The sequence below is a fragment of the Physella acuta genome, unplaced genomic scaffold (assembly GCF_028476545.2).
Source record: "Physella acuta isolate Inbredline_101_S28 unplaced genomic scaffold, ASM2847654v3 ptg000063l, whole genome shotgun sequence".
Lineage (NCBI taxonomy): Eukaryota > Metazoa > Mollusca > Gastropoda > Physidae > Physella > Physella acuta.
The window spans coordinates 839,280-863,487 of record NW_026731583.1 but is presented as its reverse complement, the minus strand read 5'-3'; the positions used below and the strand labels follow the sequence as shown (position 1 = coordinate 863,487).

At 36.3% G+C, this 24,208-nt stretch overlaps 2 protein-coding genes across 3 annotated transcripts; both read left to right on the top strand.

Annotated features, from left to right (window-relative positions):
- On the top strand, positions 1-7,257 carry LOC131950915 (uncharacterized). Of its 2 annotated transcripts, none has more exons than XM_059313139.1 (7): positions 1-130; positions 3,429-3,552; positions 3,978-4,055; positions 4,410-4,555; positions 5,233-5,337; positions 5,466-5,520; positions 5,752-7,257. In XM_059313139.1, the coding sequence occupies exons 1-7, from the start codon at positions 23-25 to the stop codon at positions 6,174-6,176; spliced, it is 1,041 nt and encodes a 346-aa protein (XP_059169122.1). In that variant the 5' UTR covers positions 1-22; the 3' UTR covers positions 6,177-7,257. The 2 variants fall into 2 exon arrangements, with proteins under 2 accessions (XP_059169122.1, XP_059169114.1); XM_059313131.1 differs by having other exon boundaries at positions 4,410-4,894.
- On the top strand, positions 6,795-23,989 carry LOC131950668 (uncharacterized). Its single transcript, XM_059312891.1, has 19 exons — positions 6,795-6,869; positions 8,745-8,802; positions 9,171-9,396; positions 9,742-9,900; positions 10,166-10,261; positions 10,626-10,687; positions 11,737-11,847; positions 13,291-13,472; positions 14,189-14,337; positions 16,953-17,051; positions 17,351-17,528; positions 18,023-18,122; positions 18,487-18,537; positions 19,304-19,379; positions 19,946-20,049; positions 20,892-21,026; positions 22,398-22,493; positions 22,961-23,039; positions 23,195-23,989. The coding sequence occupies exons 1-19, from the start codon at positions 6,795-6,797 to the stop codon at positions 23,967-23,969; spliced, it is 2,811 nt and encodes a 936-aa protein (XP_059168874.1). The 3' UTR covers positions 23,970-23,989.
- Positions 23,990-24,208: the final 219 nt, after the last annotated feature.

The following is a 24,208-nucleotide window of genomic DNA, read 5'->3' as shown; positions in this document are numbered from 1 at the left end:
CTGATTTAAATTATTTAATTAAATGATGGCACTAAGTCAGCAATCGAGGAAATACTTGCAACTCCTCGTTGTTTGTTTGCAAGAACAGCAAAGTGAGTTACAAGGTGTCTTAGATCAGTTCATCAAACAGGTAATTGTGATACCATCGAAATCAAACGACTGTTAAAAAATAACTAACTTGGTCTAAACATTGTTTACACTATGTAATTAATTCTCTCTATCATATGAATCTGTGCCTAATTTATATAGGTATAATAATTATGAATTGAATGGTATATTGTTAAACTGCCTAAATAAGTTTAAATATTATCATTGAGTGAATACATGTATCATTAATAGTCGAAATTTTTCATTTTCTACTTGATAGCAGTAGCGTAGCTAACGTAAAGCTAGCGACAGCGAGGCGTAGGGGCCCACGTTAGATGTTCCAAAAAGGCCCCCCAGTCCCCTCTTTACTGTACAGGCATTGGCATTCAATGTGTGCGTGGGGGGGGGGTAGACAACTAAGACCCTTAAGGCGCTACTAATCCTATAAATCTTTGAATTTTTTCCCACGTTTTCTTTAACTTGCTTTCGCGTCTGTTTGGTTCTCCAATCAAATCTTGCGATCGAAATTTTGGGCACTTCCCGGTTAGCTAGCGCCCTGAAATTTTCAGGGAAGCTTTGTTTCCGATGACCATAGAATATTCAATTGTTATTATTACTAAATTGATCCATGGAAACATTTTATTGATCATTTTAGGCCGCTATATAATTGTACAAAAACGTGGGGGGGAAAAGGGACATAACCCAGTAACTGTAATTTGATGAAAACAAGGCTCGGGACTCTCCCTCTTTTTGCTTACTGACTAGTGTTCACGCAGTGTTTGTGTACAAACAACCAGAACGTAACAACTGGTGGCCAGTATGGGGGAGACGATATGGTCGAGTTCTTGCACGTGGGGCGCCGTGATTTTCTTACAGTTTCAAATACAATAGTATTAGAAACTGTAAGAAAATCACGGCGCCCCACGTTTTTGATCGCTTATAGTAGAGTGATCGCTTGCATTATTGTGATGTATAACATTTATTTTCTACTTTTTAGTTCAATCAGAAAACGTGGGGTTTTTTTTTAACTTTTTTAATGATTATAATATTCAATCGCCAAGAAGAATTTCGGGAAGTCGTTGAGAATACCCCACATAGTGTTTTTTTGACATTATTTTCCGAAAACTTGAATGAAAAAAACTCTGGCATTTGGGAAAGTGTCTAGCATTATCTATATATATAATTCTCTTCTGGGAGCCGTTAGAAAACAAGCTGCAAGCGCCTCCTTGCAGTCCCCTCTCTTTCTCTCTATCACTATCACTACCACCCCCACCCCACCCCCACATTGTCTGGTGAGCTGTGGTTACGCTGTTTACATTTTACAATCATAGAGACGGGTTTGGTGACGGCTATTAGGGGCAGATAATTTAGTTTGAAACGATTTTGAACTTAGAGGAGGTAACTAAGAGGAGGCTGCTTTCACGTGGGGGGGGGGGGGGGGGTTAGTGTTTTTAAGCAAATATTTTCAGTGGCAGCATTGGTACTGTCGAATTCACAAATTATAAATTACTGAAAAGTAGAAGAAAAAAAACAACTAAATAGCGGCGTATGATACGCAGCGGGTCGGCTCGTTTTTTTTATTGCGGCTCCACGTTAATAAGGCGGTGCTGTTTCCCAGCGGCTATCTTTGCAACTTGGATCCGTTGATTGAAAGTCCGGCGCAGCGGTCAAATTCGCACAGGTGCCACAGCCGCCCCCCCCCCCCCCCCCCCCCCCCCAGTGCACCCTAGGCTCCCCGTGTGCTTTACGGCGACTATATTCGTTTTAATGAGCGCCATTTACTAAGGATACGGTGTGCTATTAAAATCGATAACTAAATCGAATAAGGGGTGTCCTCCAGCGCACCAGCAGTAGTAAAGGTTGGGCGCCCCAAATCGCAGGGGTACTAGTAATTCAAAGATTAAACTGCAACAGGGGCTGCCTTCGGCGCCCCCGGCTTACGGATAACACCAAGCATAGGAGCACCCTACGGTGAGCCTCTATGCTCGATGATTAAACAGAACCTGGGGTGGCATCCGGCTAGTGTAACACGTCACTAGCGTGACACCCTTTGGCGGTCGCTAAAACGTATTCAACCTCATTTTTTTTGCATAGGTGCCCGAAAATCCTAGCTACGCCACTGCGTGATATTTGCTACATATACTTTCACCTCAAGAAATGTTCATTGTCTCTGTTAGGGCATGTTTGCCAAAATACATCATTTACCACAAAAAACAAATACAAAAAAAAAAAGCTTACGATTGATTTACATACATTACTATAGTGTAGGTTACTGTAAAAACAAACTTAAACAGGCTTGTGATAATAGGCTAATGATTTGATTTCGATTATTATTTTTGTAACCTATTTTTTAAAAATACTTGTCATGTTTATTTTACTAAATATTCTCACGAAATGTTTTTATTTTATGCTGAAAATTTTCTAATTTTTTAGCGCAATTTCCATTCTGGAGAATTGCGTTTATTAACTCGTCATTTCTGGGAATGGATGGATGAATGAATGGATGAATATATGAATGTATGGATGAATGTGTGTCCGGGCTTTAAGTCGTATCTTCTTCTCAACGAAGAAATATCGATGACTAGTTCCAAAAGCAATTATGTTAAGCAAGTTACGAGGATGAACATAGGCCATAAAAATTACGGGTTTCTTTCATGGATTTCCCGGAAAAGCCAAAAAACCTCGAAAAATGCAGTTTTTGGCCCATATCTTGGCAACCAGACCACTAAGCGACTTGAAACATGTACCAATCGATTTCTGCCATAATTTAGAACAATATTGCCGAAGAAAGTTTTCAAAAATATCCTTTCGTTCGGTCACAAAAAAAATTTTGTATTAATTAAAATTTGGACCGAATTAGTAGGCATTTTTTCCAACCACACCACACGCGTCATCACGTTCAATAGCTGCGCCATCGCGTTCCATGGCTGCGCCATCACGTTCAGTAGGCGCGCAATGGTTTTTAGTCATGTAACTCTATTGTAAATAAAACATGTAAAATACTGAAAAAAATTAATAAAAAACGTTTTAATAACTAACCAATGGTTTTACTAACCCTGCTCTTGATTTAAGCTACGACAGAGCTATTTTTAGATAACATAAGGAAATTGCGCTAAAATTGTCACTAGACTTTTTAATTACCTTGTTTATGTTTGTGTAAAAAGTATGCACATTTATTTTTCACATCTTCCTAACCTTTGGTAGATAAAAACAATACACTTTGTTCAAAGCCTAAATATATGTACTTGATTAAAATGCTGCTTGCTAACAACAAATCAATAATGTAACAGTAGTCTACTTGATCATAACGGAATATTTAATGCACCATTTTAACCATAAAGACAGTCACAAAAGCTAGAAGCTGGATAGAGGCACCAGACCAAGGCAACATGTCATTTAGTGACATCCATGTCATGCTTTCAGGAGCCAGTGGAAAATTGTTGGAAACTATAAACTTTTATACAGGTCAGACATATGCTTAGTTGTCATCTCTAAAATCTATAGCTTTTCTAACGGGAATAATATAAAAGATTATATCAAAAGCTTAAACCATATTAAAAAAATTCTTTCATTAGTTGCAATTGTATGTAAATGGTTTATTTAGATATAAAAATATTCTTCTTAAAGTTTTCTACCTATCTAATAGGTTTATTGTTAAAATCAATGATACAGTTAAGCTAAAGTGTTGATAAAGCATAGTTGAATGTGCAATCTTTACTGATATTTTATCTGTTAAAAGTTAAATACGCCTTTTATATATATACATAGCCTAGTAAATAAAGTATGTCTACAAAAATATATTACACTACTGGCCTTAATTTTTCCTGTTATTGAAATTAAATGTTTTCTAGACAGCACAATAAATCTAACATATGAATCTGTGTTTTCAGGAACATCAGCACAATTGAAGTCTCCTACAAAACAGTATGAAAAGCCCTCTGTAACACTAAATGAATCAGCTTATTCAAGTAAACGCAGTATCGTATATATATATATATATATATATATATATATATATATATATATATATATATATATATATATATATATATATATAATATGTGTGTGTGTGTGACTTTAAAAAATACTTAAATGCTGCAGTTTTAAAAAGCTTTGTTAAAGAACTGTTGAAACAATAATGTTAAATGACTTAAGTTTTGATATTTGAATTAGTAAAATGAAAAAGTTGAGCTTGGTTTAATTGTTCAGAAGATAAACACTTTTACTTTAAGATGTGAGGTGCAAATTATGAAAGAAATTCAAAAAAATTTAAACAACTTAAACTTTTGTTTTTTTCTTCTCATTCCAAAATTACAACTTAGATGAAGAAATGAATTCAAGGCTTGTAGCCTTAGAAGATTTCATTTCTGGTTTAAAACAAGCAAAATTGGAAAGCAAAGAAGAAGGTTATGAAATGAAGCAGTGGAAGGAAGCTGTGACAACACAACAACAGGAGATGGAGGCCAGGGTAGAAAACTTTATAAAAAAACAAATTGCTCAAACAAAACTGTTTTCAAAGCAAATTAAAGAATTTAATAAAAACATAACTAAAATAACACAAGAAATAAGAGCTTTAAAAAACAATGAAGTAGATATGTTCAGTAAATTGAAAACAAATACAAAATCTTTAGAGAATTGTGAGACAAATCTGGCACACTTGAATTCTGGGTTAAATATAATCCAGAATAAAATTGATAACAATAAGGATGACATGTTAAAGTTAACAGAATTAACCGGCAAATCTAAAGAAAACCAATCTCAGGCCCTGCTGAATATTGAAAAAGATTTGGAAAAATTAGAAGTAAAGGTATGTTAGTAGAATTATAATCAAACAGTTACAAAAATGGTTTACATTAAATATGCATTAAATGAAAAAGTGCTAGAAAAGTAATTTTACTCTTAGTCAATTCCAATAATTCTAACTTTTATTGTTTTTTTACTATCCTTATATTATTTTTTCCAACACTTCAATGTAGCTAATTAAAATTTAAGTGCCACACTTAATAAAATAATAAAACACTATCATTTTTAAATGTAAAAATATATTTTAAAAACAGTAAAATATCTGAATTATTAAAAAAATATCAATAAAATATCAGCTCTGTTTATAAGATTAGTAGGCCTACTTTTCAATACTATTTTTAGTATGGTGTTGTCACCAATATTCTGCTACAAAGATTGATGCCCATTGAAAAGCTGCTTCAAGTCATTAATACTCAAGAAGTTGCTAGAGCAGAAAAATGCAAAGAGGTAAATATTGCAATCTGATTTTTAACTTACTAGAAAGATGATAAACAGAATCATTTTATCTTTAAGTTAAAAATGAGGGAAAAGTAGCAGATTCAAAATTAATTCACAGTAGCATATCTCTTTGATAGTTTCGTGGATTACAAGATGATGTGGCCACATTGAAAGCAGAGGTTTTAGCACTCAGTAAGTCAAATCAATACAAAGTTTACCAATCAAGGGTGGTAAATTATTTAAGCCAGGTGTTTTCAAGCTTAAATGCATAAACAATACATTTTTTATGGTAATAAATATATTTATGTTTCTGTAATATTAGCAACGTTAAGTTTAATGTGTAATGTTATTATTTTATTTATAGGTAAGTAATAGAAAAAAAGGTATATTGAGCTAAACCCAAAGTTTTATCTTTTTTTACAGATCTAAAAACACAGCGAAATGCCAATGTAATAGGATTTTCAGCTTCATTTCGGAACAATGTACCACTAGTTAAAAACTGTTATTGCTATCTTCTAAATTTCGATGATGTTACCTTAAACTCAGGAAACCATTTTAACCCAGCCACTGGAAAGTTCACTGCTCCTGTTGATGGCCTCTATGCTGCTAGTTTTTGTCTTCATCAATGCAATGATGGTGTAATTGATGTGCGAATATACCATACACTTAATGTCTTCAATACAAACTCAGTTAGCATGTCCAAAACAACAAGGGAAAATTCAACAGGTGTATGCAGTACTGCTGTCTTAATGAAGAAGGGTGAATTTTTATCTTTAGCAATTAAAGGTGAAGGGAACGCTTCCTTGTCATATTATTCTCAATTCACTTGTTTTCTCATAAGTACTTAACAGTTGTAAAAAGGAAGCGTTAGCTTCTTTTAAAATCATTTTACAAAAAGCTACAGTCGTTTATGATTTACTATCATGTTTAATGGATTTGAATTTTACTTAAGTTATTAGAAACACTTGTGGGACGGCCTGGCCTAGTGGTAGAGCGCTAGACTACTAACCCGAGAGTCTCGAGTTTAAGTCATTGGAACGTCACTAAGTCCACCCAGCTCACGTTTGGGAAAGTAAAGGTGGGTGGACATTTGAAAAATTCATATTTAACAAAAAGAATCATGAATCAGATAAGAAAATTGTAGAATTTGTGATTGCTTTACGCAGATTGATGAAATCGTAAAATGTTTTGAACATGTGTCAGAATCATTTTTGAGAGATAGAATAGTGTTAGGGACAATGAGAAGAGAGGATTTTTACAGCTTACATTGAAAGCAAGTATAGAATGTGTAAGGTTACTGAAGCAAAAGTACGAATTATCAAATGTTGAGCATTTTATGTGGAAGATAGTCAGATAAAGTTACAGACGTGTGTGCTGTGTCAGATACGGGCAACAGTAAATACAGTCTGAGAGGGGGGGTATATTCTGGACACAATCACACGATGTGTAAAGGAACTATGTCCGACATGGGGGAAGAATTTGTAACGAATGTTGAAAGAGGAAACTATTTTTCAGGAAAAATGCAATGTGAAGAAGATAAAGTATGTAGACAGTTTAGTTAAGGACTGTTGTTGCTTGGTATCAGGTGAATAAATGATGTTTGGTAGACAATATATAATGATCAAAGCTGATATGTTGTTATGTGCCGTGTGAGTGTGATCAGAGCTGTATTGTTTGAGTAAAGTAATGAAGTTAACTTAAAGGATTGTTCTGTTTATTTTGAGTGAGAGGAAACTAGTAATGTAACACACACTGGTAAACAAAATGTGTTTTGTCCACTGAAACATGAATGATAACACAACAAAAAACACAATATTGAAACATTATTTACACATCCGAAAGGATAAAAGTGGAAGTACATAGCATAAAATATAATGTGTTAGTCTATTTTCTTTTAATAAGGAACAATAGTGTTTTATAAATAAAACTAGGCCCTACTTATTTGGAATCTGTTTGTTGAGATGTGATTAACTTTATTGCTTTGATTTTGTATTTTGTTGTTTAAAAATAAAAATATTTGATCACTATACCTGGACAGAATTTTTATTTTCTATTCTTTTCATTGAGATATTAATCAATGAAAAATTGAAATATATAAGTATATGACAGAGTAGGCATTAAAAGAGACAAAGTGAATCTGTCAATCAGTTTATATTTTTGTCAACCCTGTTGGGGCTCTGTGTGACTACTTGATATAAACTACTCAGTGGAATGTTGCTCGTCAGAAGAATCAAGACAATTGTTCTTCAGGTTTTTTAAAGCGGAGGTTGCACTTGAAATTTCCGGGTAGCGCACTTAAATTTTCGGTGGTCGGAAATTAGTTAAAAGTTATATTTTCTATTTAAACTATATACATTTTATATTTCGCCAGATAAGGAATGGACTAAGCAGAAGTTTAACTTAAAGCTGTATCTACCACAGTATATATAGTGTATAGTGTTCAGTTCTATGTCTAGTCGTGTTTAATACCACATCATTATATAGTAATATATAGATCTACCTATTTCAAAGGAAGCTGAAGTTATAGTGAATAAATTTAAAATGAAAAATAAAACAGTTGAAATTTATTCAAAGTAAAATCCAATTATAATTTCAATGATTGTATTCATGATCAGCCTATGTTATGGAATAACAATACGGCCTTTTAAAGTTAATAATAACTGCACTGTTGACCAGTGTGATTGACAAACTTCTCACTGTAAAATGCGCATCGTGCAACAATGCACAACGCACCGCTTTACACCAGTACAGGAAGGATGCAGTATTTTATAAATATGATTTGTTTGATAAGGAAATCAAATTTCCACGAAATTTAAAGCAATAGCAATATGAAAGTGTAAAATGTTTCAAGGAGACTACTTTAATACTGTATGTGCAATATTATTTCAATAAATAAGCTTATGCCTACAGGTCTACATTTTATCAGATACAAAAAGGTCTATTATTTGGCACTTCTGTCGACATTAAGATATAGATCTAGATCTAGATCTAGATTCTAGATCTTTGTGGTAGATATTATGATCGTTTTGCGATGATTAAAAATCAAGCCAACAAAAGACTTTCATACAATTGGCGTATTACTAGATTAAAATACGTTGGTAGAAAAAAATTACATGCAAAACCCCCTCTGAAAACCCTTCACGCGCACATAATATCTCTGCATTATAACACGCCCAAAACCAACTTCCAAACTTTGCCCACATACAATGTTATCTACACTACCTCCTCAAGGCTGCACAACTACAATAATTATGTTAATTTTTATTGATACAATTGACTTTGCTATATTGATTAAAACAAATTACATCATTTTTTAATAGAATTATTAATCCTAAAATAAAAAATAAAATTCAGAAACAGATTTTAATATAGTGTTACACGTGTAAATATATTATGATTATGTACATATTTCCTAGAGCTTTTTCTTGCAGGCAGTTGTGTATGTGGCTTTGCTGTCCAAATATCTTGTGCAAGGTTAGTTTAATTGCTAGAAAGACTAGCTAATGTTCAATTTATGTTCTAGGGAGCCTAAATACTTATTTATATACAATATAGGCCTATTTTTTGTTTAAAATTTAAAGAGACCAACAGTCGATGGACACTTTGGTCGACTCTAAAATTAACCTGCGGGTAAGCTAACAAGGCTCTAAATTATTTATTTCTTGCTTTTGATTTTATCTGACAAAAGCAAAAAGCGTTATAGTCTTGTCTAGTGATGATTAAAACTCCACGCGCATAGTGCTAACATGGTAATTCTTCTCTGTCCTCTACCAAACAACATGACCACTTTGTCTTCCACTAACCGACGCTGCCTCACTAACTGCCCCACAATGCCCTTCCAGCTCTGCCCTCCACCACACTGGGCGACTACTTTGTCGTCAAGGTACCTGCACTGCCCGAGGGTAGCACCGCCGTGTCCCACGTCATCAGCCCATTCATCGAGTGCACCGAGGTCACCCAGACGGTCACCTACACGACACAAACCGACACGACACAAGTCGAAAGGACGACAGAACGTGTTGACCAGCTGTGGGTCACCTTCTTTGATATACCCATACATTTATTTAGGTGAGATACACAGGGAAACGGTTTTAAAAGTCCTAAGTATATATATATATATATATATATATATATATATATATATATATATATATATATATGGCCTATATAATATATATCTTTTGAAAAATATATGTATACATATTGCACATTGTAGATTATATGAATATTTATAATATTACAATATTATATTGGTTTATTATTTAAATATAATAAATTAATTAATACAATTATGATGTAATATAAATTATAGTAATGACTGTATTATTCTATATTTTAATCCATAATTATAATAATGTAAAAGTAAGTATAGTATAACATATAATTATTTACAATAATAATTTTCCCCTATAGAAGAGACGAGGAACAGGAATCTGGAGTTACTGTGTACAGAGGCAATGGTCAGTTTACATTGGATGTTTTCTTATCTTTAGCTGCAAGTGGCTGGACAGATTTTATACACTGTATCCCAGTCAGTGGGTTTGGTCTTGAGTACTTCATCTTTACACTGAGGTAAGTTGTGTGTGTAGAATACTTCATCATCAAGTTTTATATCACTGCACTTTACTTTACTTTTAAGGCAAGCTGTTTGTTTAAAGTGTTTAATTGAAATTTTATTGAAATCTGAAATCGAAAGTTAACAGCATTACTGTGTTTCCAAATGCCATTTTTTACAACTTGGCAAAGAGAGACAAATTAGAAAGCTACTGAAATCAGTATACAAAACCCGAATCGATGTTAATTTAGTGAAGTAATGTTTGTACCCCCTCTACTCCAGCCAGTTCCCCACCTACACTCTACTCTCTGGCGACGAACCAGCGAATGTCAGGGCATCAAGTCGAGGATTGCCGGACAGATTTGTACGAATGGGCAGGTAATTTATACAAGCAAGATATTTTTTCACTAATTTTAAACAGATGTCAAATTAATTTAAAAAAAAATAAAACTCGTAAATTGCCTTCTATGTAAACCAGTATAAGAAATATTTTCTAGTTGCGATTTTAGCGATTACTTAGGGCAAGTGTTTTCTACGATCCTATGAGATTTCAAAACTGCAGTAAGTAAAGCACGAGACCAATAAAGTGAGATATTTTGTGTTATTTAACCACTGTAAGCAGTCTTTTTGTCTTCTGGTGTTATGATGTTAAGCTACAGTAAACATAATTGCTAGCTTGTGTTGTTTACGATATTGAAACAATGTATTCCGACTGGTTATTTTTTATGTGATGTTTACACAGGGAACAGGCCCACACTTTCGCTAATTGTCCCACGGCGATTGAGTCCCCCGATGAATTAGAAGGTTTGTATTTGTTGCAGAGGCGTAGCGAGAGGGGGGGGGGGTGGGGGTGGGTGATGCGGACCGCGACGGGGGGCACCATTTAGGGGAGTGACACCAAGGCAAAAAATTGCAAAATATATAGAGAAAAACTTGAGGGGGGGGGGGTGTGCAAATCGAACGTGCAAATTAAGTGCCGCACCGGGTGACACCCGACCTCGCTACGCCACTGATTTGTTGATCTGTTTTGTGTAATCTATAGGCCAGCACGGTGGCTGATTATTTTAGAGGTGTTGTTTCAGTTTAACTGTTATACACTAGTTCAAATTTGAACTATTCTCCATGTACGTACCGCTAGCTTTGATTTAACCAAGCTCAATAACAAATATTATAGGCAGTTTTAAGAAGTTAGGTTCGATGTTACACCAAGCGCTTTACTAAAATCCAATGATTTCACCCAAATCCAATAATTTCACTCTAAACCAATGATTATACATTAATGCTCACTCAAATCCAATGATTATAGCGTTAGTGAAGTGTTACTAAGTAACAATTCAGAGAACAGTGATGAACTGTTTTCAATATTTAATTTGTCATATACTTTAGGTCTATGTTTGTATCATACGAAGTGTTGTATATTATTATTCAAGTCCATGGTTGACAACCTAAGAAAGTAAAAGCTCAATTTTCTAAGCTGTTTATTTATTTTTTTTTAGCATTCAATGCTATTATTATACAATAAGCAATATCTTATCAAAGCTAAGAGATTACTGTTTTAATCAGTGTTTTTAACAAAACTTATTGATAGGTACTTTAATCAGTACTTGAAGGTTAGTACTTTAATTAGTACTTTGTTGAAGGTTCGTACTTTAATCAGTACTTTGTTGAAGGCTAGAGTTTGGTAATTTATGTATTGTTTTACTGAACCAACTTATTGAAACCCCAAGCAAGATATTGACCTGAGCCTGATGACTTGACCTGGTTAAGTGTAGGTCGTGACCTTGACCTAAGCCTGATGACCTGACCTTGTCAAGTGTACGTGTGCTTGACCTATATTTTCTCACCTCACCCAGAGCTCCACCTGACGAGTGACCGACCTATTGGTGTCATCGCCGGCAGCTGTCGCTCCACTGGGGTCACCTCCCATCTCTGTCACAACCCGCCGAGGACAAATTTTATTTTTGGCAAGTATTGGCTGATGGTCCTGTCACCCCCCCCCCCCCCACCCACCCTCCCTCCCCCACAAATTTTATTTTTGGCAAGTATTGGCTGATGGTCCTGTCACCCCCCCCCCCCCCCCCACCCTCCCTCCCTCCCCCACAAATTTTATTTTTGGCAAGTATTGGCTGATGGTCCTGTCACCCCCCCCCCACCCTCCCTCCCTCCCCCACAAATTTTATTTTTGGCAAGTATTGGCTGATGCTCCTGTCACCCCCCCCCCTCCTCCACAAATTTTATTTTTGGCAAGTATTGGCTGACGGTCCTGTCACCCCCCCCCCCCCTCCCTCCCACACAAATTTTATTTTTGGCAAGTATTGGCTGATGTTCCTGTAACATAGTTTTAAACTACGAATATAGAGTAAGTCATTGTCTCGCAGTTTGAGATTTTGTTTTCATCGTAACATATAACAAAATTTTTGCTCACACCCAAATTTTCAAATGCCAATCGCCATTAAAGATTTTTTTTTAAATCTGCAAAAATAACAACACATTTAAAAAAGAGCACAAACAAATCGATAATAAAACCACTATTAAAGCCTTTTTTAGAGCACGGATTGTAAATTTAAATATAGCCAAATAGATGGGAATTTGAACAGTATGTTTTTAAGGACGTATGATTATAATTGAAAAACTATAGTGTTTGCGTGGTGAAAGTGTAGGTGGTTTACAGTAAATATTTTAATTCCGCTCAGTCACATAGTTTTCATTAATGTCATAATCTACATACTACCCTTCTAAACAATATGTATTCAGTAATGTCATAATCTACATACTACCTTCTAAACACTATGTATTCAGTAATGTCATCATCTGCATACGATCTCTTTCAAATGCTATTTAGTCACATCACCTTCTCCATATGACCTTTATCATGTGCACTTAAAATTCAGTCATGAAACCATCTTCATATTACCCGAAGTACTCTCTGATCCTATAGCAATGTAACACTGCATACTAGCCCCACCAACCACTAAGTATTTAGTCATGTGACCATCCCCATCCGACCCCTAATACCCCCTGACTATTAAATCATGTAACCATCTCCATTTGACCCCTTAAGACCCCCTGACTAATCAATCATGTAACCATCTACATACGACCCCCTACGACCCCCTACGACCTCCAGTCATGTAACCATCTACATACGACCCCCTACGACTCCCTACGACCCCCTACGACCCCCTACAAACCTCTACGACCCCCTACGACCTCTTACGACCCCCTACGACCCCCTATGACCCCCTACGACCCCCTACGACCTCTTACGACCCCCTACGACCCCCTATGACCCCCTACGACCCCCTACGACCTCTTACGACCCCCTACGACTCCCTATGACCCTCTCCGACCCCCTACGACCCCCTACACACCCTGTGACCCCCTACGACCCCCTACCATATTTCCAGACATGCTGCCCCCCGTGGAGAGCTACGGCAAAAGTTTTCTGCTCCCAAATCCCGTCGTGCCCGGGTCCTACCGGATCATCATCGTCGTGTCCTCTCAGGACAACACGCGCGTGGAGATCGCCACGTCATACTTTCAGGACAGCACTATGATAGAACTGGATAGAGCTGGACAGCCGAGGAATGTAAGTATTGATTGTTTGTACGTCATATATTCAGGAAAGTTAGTTAATAACAGTATTGAACGTTTGTACGTCATATTTTCAGGACAGTATGTAAATGTCAGTATTGAATGTTTGTACGTAGTATTTACAAGACAGTAATGTCAGTATTGAATGTTTGTACGTAGTATTTACAAGACAGTAATGTCAGTATTGAATGTTTGTACGTCATATTTTCAGGACAGTCTGCTTTCAATGTCAGCATTGAACGTTCAGTGAAATCAAAAATTCTATTATTTTTAAGTTGTATAAGTAACGCCGATAAGTATATATCACTATAGTGAAAATGAGTAATGACCATAAATTAACACATTTCAGAATAAGTATACACGAGAAATCATTAAGATATCGTTATTGTAGAATAAATACTTTGAAATTTCAAGTATTTAGTTATTGTGTCTACCTTGATAAGTCATACAGTTGTTTTTTTGTGTTTTTTTAAAATCGGGTTGAAGTAGCCTATGCCATTTTATTTGGGCATAATTTTTCTATAAAATATAATATTGGGATATCACTGGAAATCTGTCTTCTTCCGTCGCATATCTATTATCCAATAAGTCTCAAAACATCGAAACGTACGTTATGTTACAATTGTTAATAGAGTATAACCCATTTTACAAATAGACACATGAAAATAGAGCAAGACATAGTTGAGTGAAGTAGAGTTCTCCACTCGGCAGATTGAGAAAAAAGGCGCGCGACTACTGGAGGCCGACAAGCCTATCGTCTGCTTCTTGCTACTGCAGGGATCGTGTGGGCATCCAGAGGTTGGACTGTCAATGACCATCGTGGTGCCGACCTTCCTCTTTTACAATCTTTACTTATGGAAGTAAGTGGAAACTGGTCACACATCCAATGCATCATTGGGACAAAAGGCTTAAGACACACTAACACACACACACACACACACGCACGCACACACGCACGCACGCACGCACGCACACACACACACACACACATACATATATATGTATATATATATATATATATATATATATATATATATATATATATATATATATATATATATATATATATATATATATATATATATCTAGCGTACCCGTCCCCCGCGCGTTGCCGCGGGGATAGAAGAAAGTTTGACGAAATGTATTAGAAGGATTTCACCAACGCGTTACCAATCATATGTTCTTAGACGCGTGGCCGTTTTTTCTAAAAGTGAGTTCTTTTAAAAAAAAAACAATGCCTGCGCTTCTATCATAAATATCGGGACACGGGTTTACCTACACTACCGCATGAAAACATTGAGTGTACATTAATCACTCACCGAAATAATATGGTAGAACAAACTTCGGTGACCGCCTCTGTGTCAGAGACGTAGAGGGGCGCTCTCAGGGCCCACACCCTCCCCCCGATTACACTACCGCATAGGCGCGGCGTACTACCCCTGGCTCCTTAAAACTAACAGGCGCCATCGGCCAAATAGCATCCTGTTAATAATGATGCAGATTTCGTCATTCGCTAATGTGACACAAATGATCAGGATTTTTTTCTTTAACACGTAAAAAAATTATTTGACGTGTTTTAAATATCAGTGTGACTGATGCAATATGCTAGCGTTACTAATGGTCTATTATTAGATGCTCGGTCTCAATTTCGGTCTGGATTGTCTAATAATAGATGCTTATTGCATCATTCGCAAAGTGACGAAACTCTACAGTAGGCTCCTCATATTCAAACAGTTATTTTTTTCATCTTTCGCAAGGTGACGAAACTGTACAGAAGGATTTCCTCGCGTTACAAAGTTATTTTTATAAGCCTGTTGTAGTTTTACCGCTGAATATAGTAGTACCCCTTACTCGCTATGCAGGACGCTCGATTAACGGATGCCAAGTGCCAACTTAGGCACTCTAAAACTCTGGGCGCCAAACCGTGTATTGACGAAAGTTGTACCCTATATAGCGCCGCCCGTAAGAAACTTTAGTTTTCTTTTTCGCAGAAATATTCTCGGGAGTATTCTCATCTACTCCCTAAAGTTTCATGGCACTCGGATGAACCGCATCCGAGTTTTATTTTTTATATACCGTGTATAGAGAAAAAAAATCGCTCCCCTCCCCGGGGGCGCCGCCCTTGCAATATTAAAAAATATATTTTTTTGCAGAACCCTACCATAGAGTGATCTAATCATCTCCCCAAAGTTTCATGGTACACGGATGAACGGTGTGAAAGCGAAATAGACTTTTATTTTTATAAACCGTATATAGGGAAAAATCGCAGCCTCCCGTGGCGCCGCCCTTGCGAAATTAAAAGTACTTTTTTACAGAACCATTCCCTAGAGTTTTATAATGAACTCCCCAAAGTTTCATGCCTATCGGATGAACGGTGTCACTGCAATTCACTTTTATTATTTTTATATACCGTATATAGAGAAAAATCGGACCCTCCCGTGGCGCCGCCCTTGCGAAATTAAACATTATTTTTTACAGAACCCTTCCCTAGAGAAATGAACTCCCCAAAGTCTCATGGCTATCGGATGAACGATGCTAGACCAAAATCGACTTTTATTTTTATATACCGTATATAGAGAAAAATCGGACCCTCCCGTGGCGCCGCCCTTGCGAAATTAAAAATTATTTTTTTACAGAACCCTTCCCTAGAGTGGTATAATGAACTCCCCAAAGTCTCATGGCTATCGGATGAACGATGCCAAAGCAAAATCGACTTTTATTTTTATATACGGTATATAGAGAAAAAAAATCGCGCCCTGACGGGGCGCCACCCCTACGAATTTGAAAATGATTTTTGCGCAAAAACCTCCCCAGGAGTATTCTCAACATCTTACCAAAGTTTCATGGCGATCGTAAGAATGGTGTCACTGCAGTTCACTTTTTTTTTTTATATACCGTATATAGAGAAAAATCGCACCCTCCACTGGCGCCGCCCTTGCGAAATTAAAAATTATTTTTTTACAGAACCCTTCCCTAGAGTGGTATAATGAACTCCCCAAAGTCTCATGGCTATCGGATGAACAGTGGGAAATCAAAATAGACTTTTATTTTTATATACCGTATATAGAGAAAAACAAATCGCGCCCTGCCGGGGCGCCACCCCTGCGAATTTGAAATTTTTTTTTTCGCAGAAACCTCCCCAGGAATATTCTCAACAACTTCCCAAAGTTTCACGGCGATGTGATGAGAGGTGTAGTAATGCATAAAGGACACACAGACACACACACATACATTGCTTTATATATATATATATATATATATATATATATATATATATATATATATATATATATATATATATATATATATATATATATGCGCTTATACTAGATATGTGCAGTAAGTTATGTAGACTGATCTTAATTGAACGAAACAAACATATTAACAGACACAATGAGTCAAATACATTTATCCAACATAAAACTACAGACACATTAAATATATTTTGATACACAATTTGAATGAACTCTTCCAGTTCGATGTTTCCGTCCATCAAAAATTTGAAGGTCTACCTGTTGTTGATGGCTAGAGGTGATGATATACCTTATGTGCGTGTAGAAGGGAAGCTAGTTAGGTATGTTGTTGGTTGCTAAGGGTGATGATATACCTTATGTGCGTGTAGAAGGGAAGCTAGTTAGGTATGTTGTTGATGGCTAGAGGTGATGATATACCTTATGTGCGTGTAGAAGGGAAGCTAGTTAGGTATGTTGTTGGTTGCTAGGGGTAATTCATGACTTAGGTGATTGCTCCAAATATGTATGTTGACTCAGCAATATCACATGACATTGTTCCAAATATTAATGCTGACTCAGCAATATCACATTGATCCAAATATTTATGCTGACTCAGCAATATCACATGTGATTGTTCCAGAGGCTGGGTGTGGAAGAGCATCTTGGGTGACCGTTCTTGGCAGACGGTGAACCATCAGATCGAGGAAGACGTTGGCTACGCCTATCTGCAGGGCCGGTCTCACGGGTTCGGCTGTTATGTTTACTGTTTTCAAAGCAACTTGAGATACATTCAAACCAGAGGCTTCATCATTTCACGTGTAAGACATCTACTTTAGATTATATCTACTTCAACTTTTTCCATATTTCAGGAACCATTTTTTTTACCAGAGGCTTTCTCGTTCTCTATATATCAAAATATTTTTGTTCGTACGTAAATGTAACTGCTGTCTTTAGTTCCTAACCCGGCTGTTTTAGGCGCCCTTTGTTACGCGCCTACCATGGGGTGCCAGTCAAACGCCAAAGGGTCACAAAGCGCCACGTAATGTGACGTAATCCTTCATGTTTCGCTGCATTGTTCTTCTCCACTAGCCTCTGAATTAATAAAAATAAAATTAATTAAATCAAAATCATATGCGTGTATGTATTATACAAAGTTGTATAAACTATAAAATTAACAGTATTGCCTTGTGAAGATGTAAAAATGAAAGAATTGCATGGTGTAGCCATAAAAATTAATGTATTTCCTGTGTAGCCATAAAAATTAATGTATTGCCTTATGACGATGTAAAAATGAAAGTGTTGCCTTTTGTAGGTGAAAGATTGTACCAAGACCATACAACTGATGAATGAATCAGACCTAGTGGACAATGACTGTGATTTTCATTTTGATGAGGAGATTTTCAACCGAATGGGTAAGGGATATGTTATTTCATGTTTCAATCTTAGTTTATGTATTTACTATTTTTTGACCGTTGATTACAGTAAAATGTGAACATGAATCATTACTACTTGTGTCTAGGACATTACCACCCCCCTTCCGTCAATTACTCCGGGGATTAATGTCGTCGGGGGAAGGGGGGGGGATAATTGACATGGGAGTAATGTCCCGTTGCCTTGCTACCCACATACAACTAACGAAAAACACTTATAATTATTATTATTTTTAATATTGAGGTTTAACACACAGAAAAAGATTTATTGTACTTTTCCTGAGAAGTATTAAACTAGATGGTACACTTTCATTGTAAATATTTTTGTCGTATAAATATTCTATAGATGATGATAACGATGGATTAGTTGATGAAGATATACAGGCCAATATGATAGGTTCGTATTCACTTTTTATAAAAAAATTTGAAGTGATTTGAATAATTTATCATTTACAGCTTTGTTGAATCAGTAATGTTTATAGTCAATGGCTAGTGATGGTAGCGATATGTTACATAACAACATCATTAATCTATCAGAGAGTATCACTACTACGGGAAAACATGACAAAATAAGCACTAAATGACTCATGTCTGCTTGATGCAATTCTTAGCTACAGCAACGTATGTTTAACTAGCTACACGCAGACTACCACATATATACACGTGTATGCATACAACACATATAGCGTAGATGTCTAGGTCTTTAGTCAGCGACGGCGTCATTTTGTCCAGCCACTAAATATTTGACCACGATGATGATGTGTTCAGTGATTACCACGATGATGTGTTAAAAAATTAATACGATGATGAGTATTCAGTGATAACATATATGATGTGTATACAGTAATTATCACGATGGTGTTTTTTCAGTGATTACCACGATTATGTGTGTAAAGTGATTACCACGATAATCAATAATTAACATACACGTTATAAAAATATCTGGTTAACATAACTCTATAGTCATCTAACATATATAGACACCATAACAACATCACTTCAGTGTTGTATGTAGACAAAATCACGATGAAATCTATGACTACTTGACTAAGTAGGCCTACAAAGACAATAGAACGTAACTACAACAGTGACTATGTTATTTGTTAGACCTGGTATATGTTTTGCCACCACTCGAAACACAATAATTTTTTTTCTTCTGACAGTGGACGGCCAGTGGGGAGAGTGGAACCCATGGGAGTGTGAGGCGCCCTGTGGGGTGTCGCCCTTCATAGCTCGCAGGTAACTTGGTGGTACATGTAAACGGCGCCCTTTGGGGTGTCACCCTTCATATCTTAGCTTGTACATCTCTGAATTTCCCTTAATTAATTTTAATTGACGTTTAAATATATTAAAAACTTGGCATCATTTTGGAAATATACTACCTAGTTATTTACTAAATAGAGCAAGAATTCTTTTATAAAAAACCAGAAATGTGAAAAGAAAGTACTGGTGGTGATTGAGCAATATGTGTTAGTTGTTGACATCTAAAACCAACCTGACAGCATGGCCATTAGGAACCTACATTTTCCTTACCTCTCTATTGTCCCTTGCACACTTGGTTCAGACGATATAGTCACGCATTGCACTCCAATACCGGACTGGATATGGGAAGTAAACGGGGGGGGGGGGGGAATCATCTTGATCGGTGGGAGACTGATAACTGTTTTTTCCAATTCTGGTCCCAACGCCGATGACACACAGCAAGCGTGTGTTCTATCACTAAATGATGCTGTGTGTGGTAATAGCTGTCTAGACTTCTGTGTTATATGTCACACAACAAAGATTTGTTTCTGTCTGTGTAACAGAACCTGCACCAACCCAGCACCCAAGAGAATGGGGATGCCTTGTGTTGGGCACAACATCAGAAAAAATAAAGGGGGTTGTGTAGCTGTAGGCGCGTGCGATCAGAGTGAGTAGAATCAATAAACGGTAGTTTGTAGAATTAATTAACGATAGTTTGTAGAATTAATTAACGATAGTTTGTAGAATTAATTAACGATAGTTTGTAGAATTAATTAACGGTAATTTGTAGAATTAATTAACGATAATTTGTAGAATTAATTAACGGTAGTTTGTAGAATTAATTAACGGTAATTTGTAGAATTAATTAACGATAATTTGTAGAATTAATTAACGGTAATTTGTAGAATTAATTAACGGTAATTTGTAGAAATAATTAACGATAATTTGTAGAAATAATTAACGATAATTTTTAGAATTAATTAACGATAATTTGTAGAATTAATTAACGATAATTTGTAGAATTAATTAACGATAGTTTGTAGAATAAATAAACGATAGTTTGTAGAATAAATAAATGATAGTTTTTAGATTCAATAAACAATGCACTAGTTTGTAGAATCAACGAACCATATAGGCCTACTAGTTTTGAATATATTAATTTAAAACATTTTTTAAAGACAATAATAGCTTAAATACAATGTTCACTACTTTGTGCACCTAGATAGCGTAGAGTACACTGAAAAAAATTAACTCTAATAACTTTATCGGACCATTGGGGGAACATCTAAGGCAAACATAATATTTATCCTAAGAACGGGTTAATGTAAGTAGTTGAAAACAAGACAGTTTACTGCATACATTCACACTATTGATGTAATTGTGTTATGTCAGCACTAATTTGTACACAATTCTGTTCTTGATACACTTCGAAAATGTGGGTTTTCATCAATCTAAAAACTCTTTAATACAGCACAACAATACAACGTTTTTGGTTGTTTTTTTCCTCAGAGTGTGCTAAAGGTTACTATGGTTACAACTGTTCCTACACCTGCACTAAATGTGCCAACGACTGCGACCCGGTCAATGGTTCATGTGACACCTGCTTACCTGGCTGGACAGACCCGCACCTCGGCTGCTCAACACGTAATGTTGATACAAATATTGGTGTTGTAAAATTGTAATGTTGATATAAATATTGGTTTTGACACCGTAGAAATGTTGATACAAATAATGGTTCCCGTAGAACTGTAAAGTTGATATAAATATTGGTGTTGTTACCGTAGAAATATAATGTTGATCCAAATACTAGTGTTGAGGACGTAGTATTTAACTGTTGATTCACATATTGGTGTTGTCGTAGAATTGTAATGTTGATACAAATTTAAATATTGGTGTCGATAAAGTAATATTGTAATACAACTCAGAGGCGTAGAGAGGGGGGGGGGGGGGGCGGGGGGTGCGGACCGCACCGGGTGACACCATTTAGGGGGGGGGGGGGGGGTGACACCAAGGCAAAAAATAGCAAAATATATAGAGAAAACTTGAGGGGGTGCAAATCGAAAGTTTGAGGGGGGGTGCAAATTGAAAACTTGAGGGGGGTGCAAATCGAAAGTTTGAGGGGGGGGGTGCAAATAGAAAATTTGTCCCCGGGAAGTCGCTACGCCTTTGGGGGGGGTGACACCATTAAGTGCCGCACCGGGTGACACCTGACCTCGCTACGCCACTGATACAAATACTGGTGTTGTTACCGTAGAATTGTAATATTGATCAAAATATTGGTGGTGTTTTCGCAGTAGTGTATTGTTGATACAAATATTGGTGTTGTTGTCGTAGAATTGTAATATAGATAAAAAAAACATTTTTTGGTGTTTTGTTGATACAAATATTGGTGTTGAGAGGGTGGTATTGTAATGTTCATCACTTTTATTTTTAGACATTTTTCTCTGTGAGAGGGACACTTGAAACTTTCGGAGAGGAAGGGGGGGGGGGGGGGAAGCACTCTAATTTCCGGGAAAGACTAGTTAAACTATGTATTTTCTTTATAACTTTTCTGTTTTTCTGTTTCGTCAGGGGTGTGAGTGGATCAGTTTCTCCAACCCACCCCCTCCCCAAAAGATTCCTGAAATAAACATATATTTTTATGCAGCTTGAGCTACTGAGCTAAAGTATTTCCCATATTATCACGTAGATCAAGCCTTTTATTTAAATCATGCTAAATATTTTAATAGTGATAAAGACATTTATTTAAAATATGCTCCGGGGCTTTTGAATTTTCTGCATTGTAATGCTGATAGTTGTAATTTAACTACTCGCGCTTCTAATTGCAATATTTAAGGAGCCCGTTTTTTTTAATGTATACTCTGTATTGTTATTTTCATAACCGTTTACTTTTGAAAACACATTATCATTATTTAAGCCTCTATTTGTTCATTAAACTTTAAGTAGCCATTAAGAAACGTTTTGAGTAGAATATGACATAGTGACATCAGTTGTTGATACTAAAAATATCCCCAGCTTGCCCCAAGTGGACCTACGGCTTCCAGTGTCGGGAGCTGTGTGAGACCAAGTGTGGCTACGACTGTGAGGAGCGGGTGACAGGTAAATGCCCAGGTAAATGTCCAGGAAATAGGCTAATGTGTTCTGTTTATAAGCCGGTAAAAATAACAAAAATTCGTACACGTCCAGATAAATATCAGATTTACTTTTACACGTCCAAATAAATGTCATATTTTCTCTCATATAATGAACTGTTTAGGACCTTTCAACAATATATAAATAAACGTATCAGTATATTTTACAAGATGATAGAGTGGCAGTGGATTGTTTGATGGCTGCTGAGTGGTGTGTGATAAACATTTTTGTTTAGGTTGGCGTGTGCTAAACTTTGCTTTTCCGCCTGTCTCTCTCCCTTACTCTCCCTCCCCACCCTCTCTCTCTCAATCTGTATATATGTATATATATATATATATATATATACGAATATATATATATATATATATATATATATATATATATATATATATATATATATATATATATATATATATATATATATATGAACATATGTATCTTTCTAGCATCGAAAATGTTTTTCCTGTTCGTCCTCTGGATAGACTTAATGTTGATGATAATGACCATATCGTTTGCTGTTATCTGGTAAGTGCCTTACGACATCTTCATAACCCTCCTAATTATCGTGTTTATTACCCTCTTCTACCAATCAGCTCGCTCGTCACAATACATATAAATGACCTCCTACTTTTACATACAAACAACGAATACATATTTCAAAGTTTTTTTTTTTTCCTCAGGGCTCACGGGGCCACACGGGTGAACATTCTCATGTTGCTGTCTGCCATTCGAAGAAAGAACTACGTCTGGAGATATAGGAACGCTAAAGGCAAGGAGATGGAGGTTCTGGCTTCTAGATCCTTCTACAAGATTTACAAAGCCCGGACTGGCAAAACTTTCCAGCAGGATGGGAAAGTCACTAAATTTGTGTCTGACAACGCGTTAGAATCCAGGAGAAGATTCAGTGTGAATCGGTTGACTGAGGACGAGTCTTCCGGCAGTGCCTCCACCAGCACGTCTGCCATGGTGCCCATCGCTGTGAATTCCGTTAGTAAACTGTCGTCTGCCAAACAGTCAGAGCAGAAGACGTCATCTAAGGATGTCACAGCCAAGCCGTCGTTTGTTAAAGAATCTTCTACGAAAATTGATTCTTCCAAACCGTCCACGACTAAAATCTCCTCTGCGAAAGAATCGCTTTCAAAACCATCCGCTACTAAAATCTCGTCGGCTAAAGAATCCCTTTCAAAACCATCAGAAACTAGAATATCGTCTGCTAAAGAATCTCTTTCAAAACCATCAGCTACTAAAATATCGTCAGCTAAAGAATCTCTTTCAAAACCATCCGCTACTAAAATCTCGTCTGCTAAAGAATCTCTTTCAAAACCATCCGCTACTAAAATATCGTCTGTTAAAGAATCTCTTTCAAAACCATCAGTAACTAGAATATCGTCTGGTAAGGAACTGACACCAAGTCCTTCGTCCGGGAAAGGTTTTGTTAGTAAAAAACTAAACTAGCGTCTCCATTAAATTTTACGTCTATTGGGACTTTCGTCGCAAACTGGCAAAAGAAACAATTTTTGCAACAACCAGTCCAGGACGTATGGTTTGAAAAGAAAAGCAAACACGTGTTTAAGCTTTTGAGTAAGCTACAATTTGGATTGGTGGTTTCTTTTCGTTTTTCTGACTTAATTTTTTCGTCTAATTGATGTTTTAGAAATATGGTACTTTAATTTTTTAATTCATTTCAGATTGAA